The sequence below is a fragment of the Tauraco erythrolophus genome, chromosome 2, assembly GCF_009769465.1.
Source record: "Tauraco erythrolophus isolate bTauEry1 chromosome 2, bTauEry1.pri, whole genome shotgun sequence".
NCBI classification, from domain to species: Eukaryota; Metazoa; Chordata; class Aves; order Musophagiformes; family Musophagidae; genus Tauraco; species Tauraco erythrolophus.
Window position 1 is genome coordinate 51,562,144 of NC_141466.1, and position 12,775 is coordinate 51,574,918.

Here is a 12,775-nt window from a genome sequence, read left to right on the forward strand (position 1 = left end):
AGGCACCTGTGACTTCTGTGTTTGTCTTTTGGACAAGAAATTGTCCTTTGATCCTTGATGACATTGCTAAAAACCTAGAAAGAAGAGCTGAGTATCAATGTGCTGCAGAATTACACAGTAAAAATGATGGTATGGATTTATAGCACTTATATTGCAGTTACATAAATATGTACTTTGAATGCATTCAGCAGTGCAATGAAATAAGGTTAGAGCTCTTTTGGGGGGCACATGTTGCCAGTGTACTACCAAAAACCACCTACAAAAGTTGCTTCCCACCAAAGGGTATCTCTCTCATGTGAAAGAGCTACCTTGTGCATCAGGAATCAACTGCATAACGGAAGAAATAAGGAGTACGTTGTTAGGAAAAACAGATTTAGGTATTTTCTGTGGTATCCATAGCAATATGCAAAAAATGTCTAGGTGGTTTACAGCAAGATACACATGAGCAGATACCAGCTGATAAGCCAGGCAAGACCTCGTCCCAGACTGCGCATAACTAACCGTCTATGTAATGTTATAAACCCTGCACTAAGCTGGTGGTTAAAAAATCAGCCAACCAAGTGGTCATCAACAGGCGGCTGCCCAGTCGGAGCTCCTCGCTGCCTGCAGCAGAGCAGGGCCAGGAAGGGGACAGGAACATGGGCTGGGGAGGACAGGAAGGGCAGTGGGTAGGTGTTAACTACCAGTCTGCAGGAGGCGTGATGAGAACATGGAGGAATCACAAATTTGGTGTTCTTTCTGACAGTTCTTGTGTTTGTGCTCCTTCCTGCACAGCACTGGCACCACCCTACCAGTTACTGCGACTCAGGGAAATTGTACATGAGTCACGAATCAAGGCCTGCCCAGGGGGCCAGGACCCTGTGCCAAAAGCTTTCCTTCTTTTTCTTCCTCACTGCACACCCTTGTAAATGCTTTCAATTTTTATTTGTTTCTGTTTTGCTATTTGCAAGTTGTATTTTATTTCATAGTCAAGGTTAACTCCAGTACAGCTCACAGGTATTGTAGCTTGTTAACCTTTATTTCTGCAGAATTGGAAACTTGCTCCCTCTAGGTTTTGGTTGTGTTTTTTTCCAAGTGTAAATGCTCAACTACATCAGATGTCAATCTTCAGCATTTTCTCACCAAACCGAGCACCTCCACTGCTTTAAGGCTCACGTTGTTAGAGCTTTCTCACAGTCTCCAGACCTCAGAAGTGGACATGATGAACTTGTAATAGTGTTACCAATTCCATACATTGACACCAGATCAATTATTTCTTTTTTAATTCTCATTTTATATCTCAGGGGCACAGATTAGTTTCTCCTGCCAGTGCATTAACCTGAAGGTCTATTTAGAAACTTGTCAGTGATTATTCCTTGATATATTTTTTTTCCTGAGTCACAGGTTTTCAACTTTCTCTCATCATATGTATATTATCTGCACAATTTATTTCCAAAGACATTGCTTTATATTTGACAGCATTACAATAACTTTGTTGAATTTATCAGTCAACCACAGTGTCTATTATTAATTTTGTCTCAATTCGTAGATGACAACTTCAGTGAAAAATGAATTCTTTTGTGTCTATCTGTATGTAATTTCATATATACATATATATCTATATAGAAATACACTCACACTCACACACATACTCTTCACTGGTAACCTCTGCTTAATTGTTTACAAAGTGTTGATTCTTATTAATATTCATTTAAATATGATTGGTTTCATCCTGTTGTTAGTTACTATTTAGTGTATGCTTGATGATTGTCATATGCCTTTTCCATCTAGATGTTTCAACATAAAAATAAGAAAGCTGTTAACATTTCTTGTTTATTCAGTCTGAGAGTTTTCTAAAATGTACTTTATCTAGCTACAGAATGCGTCAAACTCAGCAGGGCATTAAAAATAACAGCTCAAGTTTTGTGGAACCTTGACATGACGTCAAATAGCCAAGATGTTTTTATTACTCAGTCATAAGGCTCACTTGAACACTGAATGTCCCAGAGAGTAGTGCTGTGTGACCTCTTAATATTGGCGCTCATGAAGAATGTTTCATTTCACTTCTTCAGATCATTTACTTTCCTGATTTGTGACAGACTAATGGAAATAGAGATTAATTCAGAAGCATACTCATTTGCCTGAGTGAATATGAACTTGGATGAAAACAGTGCAAGAGTATTTCAATAGATTTAAAATGTATTTTTCAATTAACAAAATGTGTTTATAATGTAGGATGTGCCTAGTGAACAATCCATCTAAGGAGCTGGTGACCATCTTGAGAGATTCTTTTATTACTTGATTTACTGAATAGAAGTCTAATTTTTCACTGGCTGTTTGTTTCCCTTTTATTACCTCTTTCTCCAAACTGTTTGACAATTCCACCTCAGAAGCCATTTCTTACTGTGTTAATATCTACCATTTCTTTTATCTTTGAATTAATAAAAAATAATTAAAAATGAAATACTAAATCTGGAAAGTCAATAGCATACTTGGGAAAATGCAGCCCACCAGGCAATTCACTAAAGCAGATCAGCAGAAAACATTTAAGTGTCAGGATGAAGTCAAGCACCGCTACTCCAAGTTTTTGAAACATTTGTGCCCACAGAGGGGCTTCCACATCACAACCTTGACAGCTGTAATGCCTAATTTTGGGAAAGGTATCCAGTCTAGAAAAACCCGGACTTTTTGAATAGTTTGGAGAGTGAATATGGCTCTTCAGAAAGCGATGTACCAATGCTGTCATACTGAGACGCTTGACCTAGCTAGTAAGAACAGTTGAGAACACACAACTACCATAAGATGTGCTTCATGGTATAGCATTTCAACTGCTCACTGCAAGGCAGAGCTGCTCTTCAGTCATGATTCTTTGCTCCTCTTCTTTTATAGGTGTCCACGTGCTTTTCCTGAGCATTTTGACTATGCCACCTCACTGCTTTCTTTCAAATGGTGGGTACAAAATGAAAATACGTTGCCACTGCTTGGATTTTCACAGTAACTTAGTGTTGGGAGGCAGGAGGTGAAAGACATTGGTCCAGTTCCTACTGCTCTTCAAGGAGCTTCTGATGTAAGAGACCCATGTGTCATGGTTCCTACTACGATTCCCATCATGGAAACATTCGCAGAATATTTCACTCATTGCAAAGCACTACAAAAGAAGGACAAGAACAGCTGTCATCTGTAGACACTGAGTATGGCAATGAATCACTCTCAGTACTGGTACCTCCCAGTTTTTCTTCTGGAATCTTAAATCCTTTTATGGCTTTATCACTAACCATACTGAGACCCTCATTCACAGAAGGCAGAATACTAAAACTGGTCTGTCGTAATTGTAATATGTCATAATTCATTTTATTTTCCTACATCAATTTCTATTTTCTGCTAAATTACAAAAGATTGTGCTTGTTATCTTGTTAGTATTTGATCAGCTTTATGGCTACATGACATATGATGTATCTACCTACCATCTGTAAATCCAATACATAAATTTCCTTATATGATACCACTGTGGTCTCTGTAAGAAGGCCATGCATTTTAAGAAGGCAGAAATCTCACCATTAAGTTTACCATTAAAATGATCTGTCTGAAAGAGACTGAATTTCATCTGAAATCAGCGCTTTATCAAAATGAAAGATTTATTTTCTGTCGCATTTTAAAAAGAAAAGTTTTTATGATTCAAGCCACTGAATTTCAGACCTTCTATAGACCTTAAAAGTAATTCATTTGTTCCACATTCTTCTGCATAAATAATAATTTACTTTTTAGTTAAGGCAGAGTTTTCAAACAGTGATATACAGGGTTGGCATGAATTCAGACTCAAGAAATTGAGTGGCCTCTCTTCTACAGCTAAATTTATCTTTAGAGAGTCTTGTTCTGCATTTATTACAGAGTGTAAGAAACCACAGAACGTTTGAAAAAATTCTTAGGGATATTTCCAGTAACTTGAGTTTTAAATATTGTTTTCTTGCATGACATATAATGTCAATTTGAGTTTAAATCAACATGTAAACAAGACAATGTCATAATTTATAGATTCATTCACTTAATGTTCATTGAATTTGAGTAGTCCCAGTTATTTACATCTTATATTCCACCTGTTTCTGAGAAAAATAATTTCTCTGCGAACACTATTTCAGTAACATACTCTAAAATTAGTATATCATGACCAAATCCTATTGATCTTACTCAAGGCAAATCGTTAGCCTAAGGAAAGATAAGAATATGAGATATATTCCGCCAGCCTGGGACAACTTCTCTTCTTTAGGATGAGACAAAAACTAATCTTCAAAGGCAGAGACATTATTTTAGAGAACACTCATGGCATTTGGAAAACCAGACACCGAGTCATCTAGATGGATAAATAGTTTATTCAGCCACAGACCGTTAAACTCTTCTGGATCATCAAGCTGCTCATTCCTTCTTCAAGCTTGCTATTGCAGTAGTAAAGGTCCAAAGCTCTTCTCTTCCTTCTTTGCTTATAGTACTTACTGCTCATATGGATGTTGTTAGTTGCTATGGACAGTCATTTAGTTATTTACTGGCCTACTTCAGTTTATTTCCTGATCTTTTTAGCTATCTGTTAATTATGTGACGACAATGTAATCACAGAGCCTGAAGAAAATTAAATAACTTCACCCCTCCCAACCTATTATTCACTGTCTTGAAAAAAGACTGAAAGAATATCTGTTATTTAGTACTATTTAGTTACTATACGACTACTTGGCAACTATATGTAAGTGTATTTTTTTGCTTATTATTTATCCTTTAAATCAAGACAGCTATGTTTATCAGTTAAGTCGAGCTTCAAGTCTAAACATAACCAATAGAAATTAGTCTTACGAGCCATTTAGCTTTGTATTTTGCATTTGATAAAAAGCAACAGTTGGTGCTGAGAGAAGCCTATAAAGGAACAAGAAAAATTCCAGCCATAGTCAGTTTGTGATTCAGAGAGTCCCTGGTGCAAATCTTGTAGCTCAAAGGCCTTAATATATTTTTATTCAACAAAATTCTCAAAACATTTCTGTGAACTCATGTGAAATTTTTTACCACACCTTCTTGACGTAAGCTGTTCCACAGTGTAACTATGGATTGTCTAAATAATTGTCTTTTGTTTGTTTTCAACCTGCCACCTACTTGACCCTTAGATATGTACTGAAATAAAGAGTTAATGATCATGACCTGTTCACCCTCTTCATCCCATTTCTGGCTTCAGAGACCTCTGCAAAGTCTTCGCTAACCAAAGAGAATAACAGCAAAAAAATGTTTCTAATAAAATGGGATTAATTCTAGAAAAAAAAAAAAAAACTAAGTACTTAAAGTGACTAGAAGTCATGGTAATGACGAAACTCAGCTAAATTGATCTCTCCTTGTAAACAACTTTTTTTTCACCTTTTCTTGCATTTTTTGACTTGGTGACATTTTGCTGAACTCACTAGAGTGAGACTAGTTGCCGTTTGCATGGTGTTAAGCTGGAACTTCAACGAAATTACTGCTGTTGGAGTATTGTACTGTTACATGCATTATTGCCTCTCCTCTTGCAGAAGCATGGTCTTGGAAATTTAATGGGCAGAAGAGATCAGAGACTAATTTTTCTATTCTAGATTAGACATCTGTATTAAAAGAGTGTCCTTCACACCGTGCTAGAGCCCAGGATTGCCATTAAATACTACAAAACAGTGTAATCTGCTGTCAAAAATAGCTCCTGCAGCTGCACGTATTTATCTTGGTGATCTCTGATTCTAATCCAATGCTTGTAAGAACTCATGATGCCTCAGAGAGCCTGGTAGGGCTGCAGGCTGGTACAGTGCAAATGTAAGAGTTATTCTGAGTTTATAGAAATGTGTCTGTTCCCTATATCAAACATGAGTAGCAATTGCATAGTATTTTAAGTATGGGCTAATTTTTCTGAATATCATAATACCTCTGCAGAAATTTGTATGTGTGAATAATTTGAAAATCAATTGCTTTGGGGTATTTCATTGAACAGAATTTATCTTTTTATTAGCAACTCAAAGATTTACTTTATAGGTCTTTAACTTTTAAGAACACAGATGCAGTACTGTTCTCCATGTGCAGATTCAAATCTCGGGAATATAACAAATTGAATGAGGCACTTAATTTAAAACTTAATGATATTAATATGGTGAACTGTTAAGGTTCACTGCTGCTTTTCTTAAGAGTGCTGTTTAGCATAAGGGCTGTTTCATACTTGTCTTGTACTCCATGTTTAGACAGTCATTGATCCATGCAGTTTCACTGCTGAGCAGAAAGGTCTGACACCCTTTCTGGAGAAAGAATGGCTTAAGACAGGCAGCTCACAGAAAATCCACAACAAAGGGGATACATTCAGCAAGATATTAATCCAAATTGTCTGCACTGACACGTAGGAAATACAGGAATCTTGGATTCAAAAAATTAAGGTTGTTCTTGCGCCACTAAACTTTGCCCTCTTAATTCTCTTTCAGCAAATTTCAATAACAGGATTCTGAGTGAGCTCCAGTAAGAATGCGAACACAACAATGCCTGTCTGTATTAGTTCAGTGTAGTTAAGATTTCCCACATGTTCTAACTAAAATCGTGTTTGAGGCTCAGTGGCGAGCTACACATTTATTCTCCTAAATTAAAATCAGGAAAACACAAAATAGATGCTGCCATTCGAATTTGTCATCACAGATCAATTTACTGCATTTAACTATTAAAAGCCCACTGTTGGAAAATACTTCAGCTGCAACCAATAAGCAAAGGCTGAGATCCTTATTTAAACAAATCTTGATGTAGGTAAGGTCATTTTGAACTAAATGGGGAAGCTTTGATTTTTGCTTGTGAAATTGCAAAGAAAATCAGACCTGTTTTTCACTTTAAGAACACCCCTCAACTCAGAAATGAAATCTGTGATACTTGCAAAGCATATGAAAGGATATAGGTGAAAACTACTTATTCTATTAGGTGTTTGGAATGGATCTGTTTATCTCAGTGCTTTGGTGTGCCATAGAAGAAGTTAGTCTTCTTTATGTTTTCCTATGTAAAGAAACAACCTTAAAATATTTATGATTTGGAATGGGCTTAAAGAGAGGTTGCAAATTTGGCTTCTTGTTTGCAATGTGAAAGCCCCCAATCAAAGACCATAAACTTACTTTTTAATCAAAGAGCATAAACCTACTTTTCAAAAAAATGTCTGTTTCCCTTTACGCTATGCTTACTTTCCACCCATGTCCACTCATCTTTGCAGTGAATAGGTTATGGATGATATTACTGAACTGAAGTTTGCTGTAATAACAGCCCTGAGTTTTTCCTCCAGTCAGTTCACACACTTGTACAATTTCTTTCACCAGCATATACCATAGCCACAAGCTCCAGGATGCTTCCTGCTACACAATCCCTACTTTACTTATCACCTATGGCAGAGATCAAAACACTGATCTTTGGCTCCACCTTGTGATCTCCCAATCGAGACCACCAAAGATGAAATGAAGGAATCCTCAATCCTGATTCCAGCTCTGATGTTGATCTCTGCTTATATAGGAAATGGAAAAAAAAACAGCCAGTTAGAGTCTTTAGGTCAAATACTGACTGTAGAAGAAGCAACAGGGTTGAAAAGTGTAACTAAATAAAAATGGGTAGGCTCAGAAGTGTGAAATCAATTATCCAAGAGACCAAAACAAAATGAAAAGTGCTGCAAGGAAGCTGGTGGGCAATGTGGAGGTTATTTTCAGAGTTTAAAACAGTCATTTTGGTAAAGCACCAGTCAATGCTTTAGCATACATAAAACAGGACACAAAGTTACCTTTCTTGTCAAATACATTTCCAAAGAGAACTAGTAAAAGATGTACCCAGAGTTTACTTTACTGTATAACATAGCAACATGTTTTTTTTCTCATCTGAACATTTGTCCTTCACATTTCCATGAAAACAACTCTGATATCAGAACTGACTACACAGGTAGCTCTTGATTCCCAGCAGAATAAAAATAAACAAGTCAAGCATTAACGTCAGTTTCTGCTTTGTGAGAACATACTGTGGCCAAAAAGATTTTGAAATCATTTGCACTTTTAAAGCTTGAGTGAGTAACAGTGCATAAAGCTGATAGCACAAGCTGGGCCCCTGGAAAGTACTTCACTTTCATATTTCAGAACAGTTACTGCCATCGATAAAGTACAGAACTGTGGAAGATAATCTCCTCAGCAGACAAAAGGTCAGACTATAAAACTTTTGCTTATCATTTTCCAGAAGAAATTAATCATATTAACTGGAGTAATGTAAAAAGAAGGGGTGGATTTCATTCAATTTCTATGGGAAATACTGCTTCTCTGAATATTTATAATTGATTTATTAATTATTAATTTTCTTATGTATATAGAGTATAGAACTAAAAATATTTTAAATCTTTCAATCTCAGTCAACATAATGCATGCAAAAAATGTTGCCTCTTTCATAGTTTGTATATTTGTACTTCTGCAATAACAACCAGAAAACCAGTGCACTGAAATGGAGAATGTAGCTCAAATTTGCCATGTGAACGTATTCATTGTACTGCTTTGAAACTACAGTTATACATGAATAGAAGTATAGGGGGGTCTGATTGATGCTATTATTAGTTTGACAAGTTCCACTATCTTTTGTACAGTGACTAATTGACAATCAAATCGTGTTAGTACACAGAGAAGTTCAAAACGAATGGTAAAATATTGAGGAATTTCTAATATGTAGGCTAAGAGTTGCTAATATTGTCAGAACATACTATGTTATGAAAAAAATGGATGTGTCTCCTTGTGCTAGATGTTTCTCAAAATGGAAAAAAAAAAGCAATAAGGATGGAAGGAAAAAAAGAGAAAGTGAATTACACTTATTTCTAAAAATTAATATTTTTAACTTCAAAAACATAGTCAACCGTTTGGCTACAAATCTAATTTAAAAGTAAAATTTACCATATGTGGGAAATTGTTTATAGTATTGCTTATAATTAGAAGATAAAGGTATGTATTTTGTCAACAATTATCTCTTCTTTCTTGTAGATGAAAGTGTTCGTTATTTTGGGAATTTCAGCAACTATAGCCTTCACAGCTGTTTTCTTTTCTTTCCTTCAGATAGGCAAAGACATCCTCTTTGGTAAGTAACAGAAAAAAATATATGTTATTTTCTCTTGTTGGTGATTACTGTTATGCTGAAAATACACTGGCACTGCAGACAGTTTAGCAATGGCAATTTAGCATAATATCTTTTTATGTGCAAAATAGACTATCTGACTTCTGCGACAATTATTCCATGGGTGTTTTCTTTTAAAATGCAGCTTCATAAATTCACAAAGGAAAACTTTGTATGTGAAAAATATCACAATTACATATTCTTTGACTAAGAGTGATTTTACTTTCTTGGTGACATCCGTATGTCAGATGACATGTTTACAAGCATGATTGCTGGATTTCTTTCCCAGATTGCCAATCACTAAGTTTAGTCACCCTAGGCTAGAGTCAGCTGCAGTAGGATGTCCCACCTGGCACCTTGCTGCTGGCCCACGAGGGTGCACGTCTCCTGTGGATCTGTTCTCTGCTGGAACCGTGCTGATACCACGGAGATTTTAAAACATCTCGGAGTGCAGTGATGTCTATGTTCAAATATAATCTTACAATTGTAAACATCAGAGCTATTTTATTTGCATCTGTTCAATCTGAATCAGTTAGATCTAGTAGACTAGTAAAATAGCAGATACTAGATTGAATTTGATGAGAATTCTGCAAAGATCTGCTTTACATAGAAGTACGGCAGAGACAATAAAGAAACAGGATTTCAATCTTTGCATTCTCTTAAATTATATAGCTGTAGATAGGATTCATAAGGGATGGTGATATGATTCGTTAAGAAAGTTTTCACCTGAATTTAGTGCAGAATCACAAATAAAATAAAATTATATCCAAAATTAATCAAACAAACAAAAAACCTGAACCATTCCCCAAACCGTTAATTCCAATGGGAAATCTTTTTGAGCCATCACTGTGAAACAGAGTATCAGATTTATTTTCTATAGTGAATTCTCTACTTGGAGCTTCTATATTAATTATTTGGAATGACACAGTCTAAAATGAGGTTATATTGTATGTTAGTTAACACAAAATTAATATATATGAACTGTAAATAAATGAAATAGACTGCATATGATTCTTTTTTATACTAAGTGTCCTTTGGTCTGATGGGAACGATACAAAATAATGTTTATTACTGCAAGAACCACATTTTTGAAAACACTACTTTCTTATCAAAATCATACTTCTCTGTAAAAGGAGACAATGAAATTCAAGTATAGCAGATAGGTCTTCTCTTTTAGATCAGAGTCTGAATCAATACTACATGACAAACAATACTTTGAGTATAATATATTTCTTGGAGGTAAAACCCCTAAAAGTAATTAAAAATCATGCAATATTAATTTCGGTAGTTTAGGGACATGGTTTATTGATGGACTTGACAGTGTTAGGTTAATGGTTGAACTCGATGATCTTCAAGGTCTCTTCCAACCTTAACGATTCTATGATTCTGTGATTCTAAAAGATTTAGATGTTGTATGACCTACAAAAAATCAGTCCTGTTTTTTACATAGAAACATTTTTGGATGTAACAGAAATCTGAATGATAATGTTAAATGAATCATCTGTATATTTTATCATGCATAGGTGAAAAAGAGAAATAACTCCTGCTATACTTAGACATTGAGAAGATCTTTAATATACAGTAGAGAAGAATTTTGCTTAGGAAAGATTACTCCTCATCACACATTATTTTCCCTTGAGCTAAGCGCCCTATTCAAAAAATAGATCACAGAAATAACACAACATGAACTACAGATAAAATACTTCACCTAAACCTACACTGTACATAAACAATGAGCAATTGTACATAAATAACGAGCAATTGTACATAAATAACTGTTATCAATCAATTATTATTCATGATTCATTTTCTAAGAAAAAATGGACGATCCCACAAAATACAGATGGGAATTAAACCACTGGAATTTCCATATGACTGATTCATTTCATATAAAGCTAGATGTACTCAAAAGAGGAATAATCTATGTTCCATGATAGTGCTGCACAAAATAGCACAGTTGGGGTATTATTAGGTCCACATATATTTTTCCATCAAACATAGGTGGAGAAATGAGAATAGAGCTTTCATGCATTGGTCGTACCAGAGAAGGCCTTAAAGTTTGTTGATTATACCAGAATATGGACTTGAATTCTTCATGGGGCTCAGACCAGTTCATACTACCTGTGAGGAAGGCTTGGATTTGTCCTATCAATCCAAGGATGGTTTAATACAAAATACATATGAAACCTAAGCAGCATAATTGCATACACAGAACACAACACGTTTCAGTTTGACCTGTTATGTATGGTACTATACAACATATGCAAAACTGGATTTATACTGGAAGAAACAGAAGGAAACTCTAACTCTTCAAGCCTTACAAATTAGGGCAGAACTGATTTGCTATCCCTACCTTATATTTCAGAAAAGTGAGAAGCCACAACATTAGTTTCAGGAACACGATAATATGGAGATCATTTTAATGGAAAAAAATCACATATACTTGAATATTACAGATCTGTATATTTTGTAAGTGTAAATATTTTAATAAATATTCAATGTTATTGAATAGAATATTCATCTTTCTTTCATCTTATTTTTTTCCCTTGTTGAGAAGAATCTGAAGATAACTGCATTACTGAGGCTATCCAGAAGGGCTCTAGTCTGGTGGATTATGCTGCACATAATGCACTGAAAAGGTAAAAAAAATAGTGAAGGTTCTATTCAGCAAAAAGCTTTCATAACAGACAAGTTTGAAATCAGTCTATTTCTTTGAGAACGCATATAATGACAGATTATGTTTATAATCATCTGAATCAATATAACCCTGTGCATTATCACTGCATGAGTCGCTCTCTTAAAACGTAAGAAAAATAAGAAATATGAAAATAAATAGTTTTTTTTTTCTAATCTAAGTAGCGCACCACATTCCATTAACATGTGACTCAAAAAAATTAATTTTATGGGCATTACATATTTTTGAACATTAACTACATTTTTTCCAGTGCAGAGTGAGATGGGAACAACTCCTGTGGTACCAGTATCAAAACCTTATTGCCTTAAGTGAGTGAATTGCCTGTTGAAGTGAGTTTCACACTTCTCCTTCCATCTAAAACAGAAGTAATGAAAGGATAAAGGAAAGGAAATAAAACATTTCTCTTGAACTGTGGGCAGTGAACTTAGGGAAAGCTCCTCTGTGCTTGAATTATGCTATGAGAGTGGTCTCTTTCTGGAAATTATGACAGTACCTCAGGATGTCTAGCTATGAGTCTAAAAAATTCAACCATTTTCTGTGTAGGTCTGACTAGATTTCTGTGCTATGCAAAATTAATTTGTGTCCAACGTTTAGAACATATCATCTAGGTTTTACAGGGTGCAATCACCACCTTTTTGGTTAGACTTTCCTAAAGGACTCATCTCTGTGTTTTGAAAATGAGTCACAATTTGCAGAGCTCTGGAAGGACTGTTTGCATGGACAGAACCTGTCAAGAACTGTAGCTGCTCAGTATGTAGAGACTGAGGTCACTTTCATTTTGCAGTGTTAGTACTTTGGCGACAATCCTGAGGCATTCAAATTTAAATGCTTCGGTCTCACCTTTTCAGTGGCTCAGCTGCCTCATGTACCAAATGAAGATAGTGGTGTTTAACTCTCTCACAGGATATTGTGGCACTTCTTTGGTCAATATATGCCCAATATGTTAAAGATGATAAATGC

At 35.4% G+C, this 12,775-nt stretch overlaps 1 protein-coding gene across 1 annotated transcript in view; it reads left to right on the forward strand.

Moving 5' to 3' along the window:
- TPO (thyroid peroxidase) overlaps positions 1-12,775 on the forward strand; it is a 58,770-nt gene that overhangs the window by 4,321 nt on the left and 41,674 nt on the right. The window contains exons 2-4 of the mRNA XM_086625428.1: positions 534-668; positions 8,991-9,084; positions 11,678-11,759. Of these exons, the coding sequence (XP_086481554.1) occupies positions 534-668; positions 8,991-9,084; positions 11,678-11,759 (311 nt within the window). The remainder of the gene's footprint in view (positions 1-533; positions 669-8,990; positions 9,085-11,677; positions 11,760-12,775) is intronic.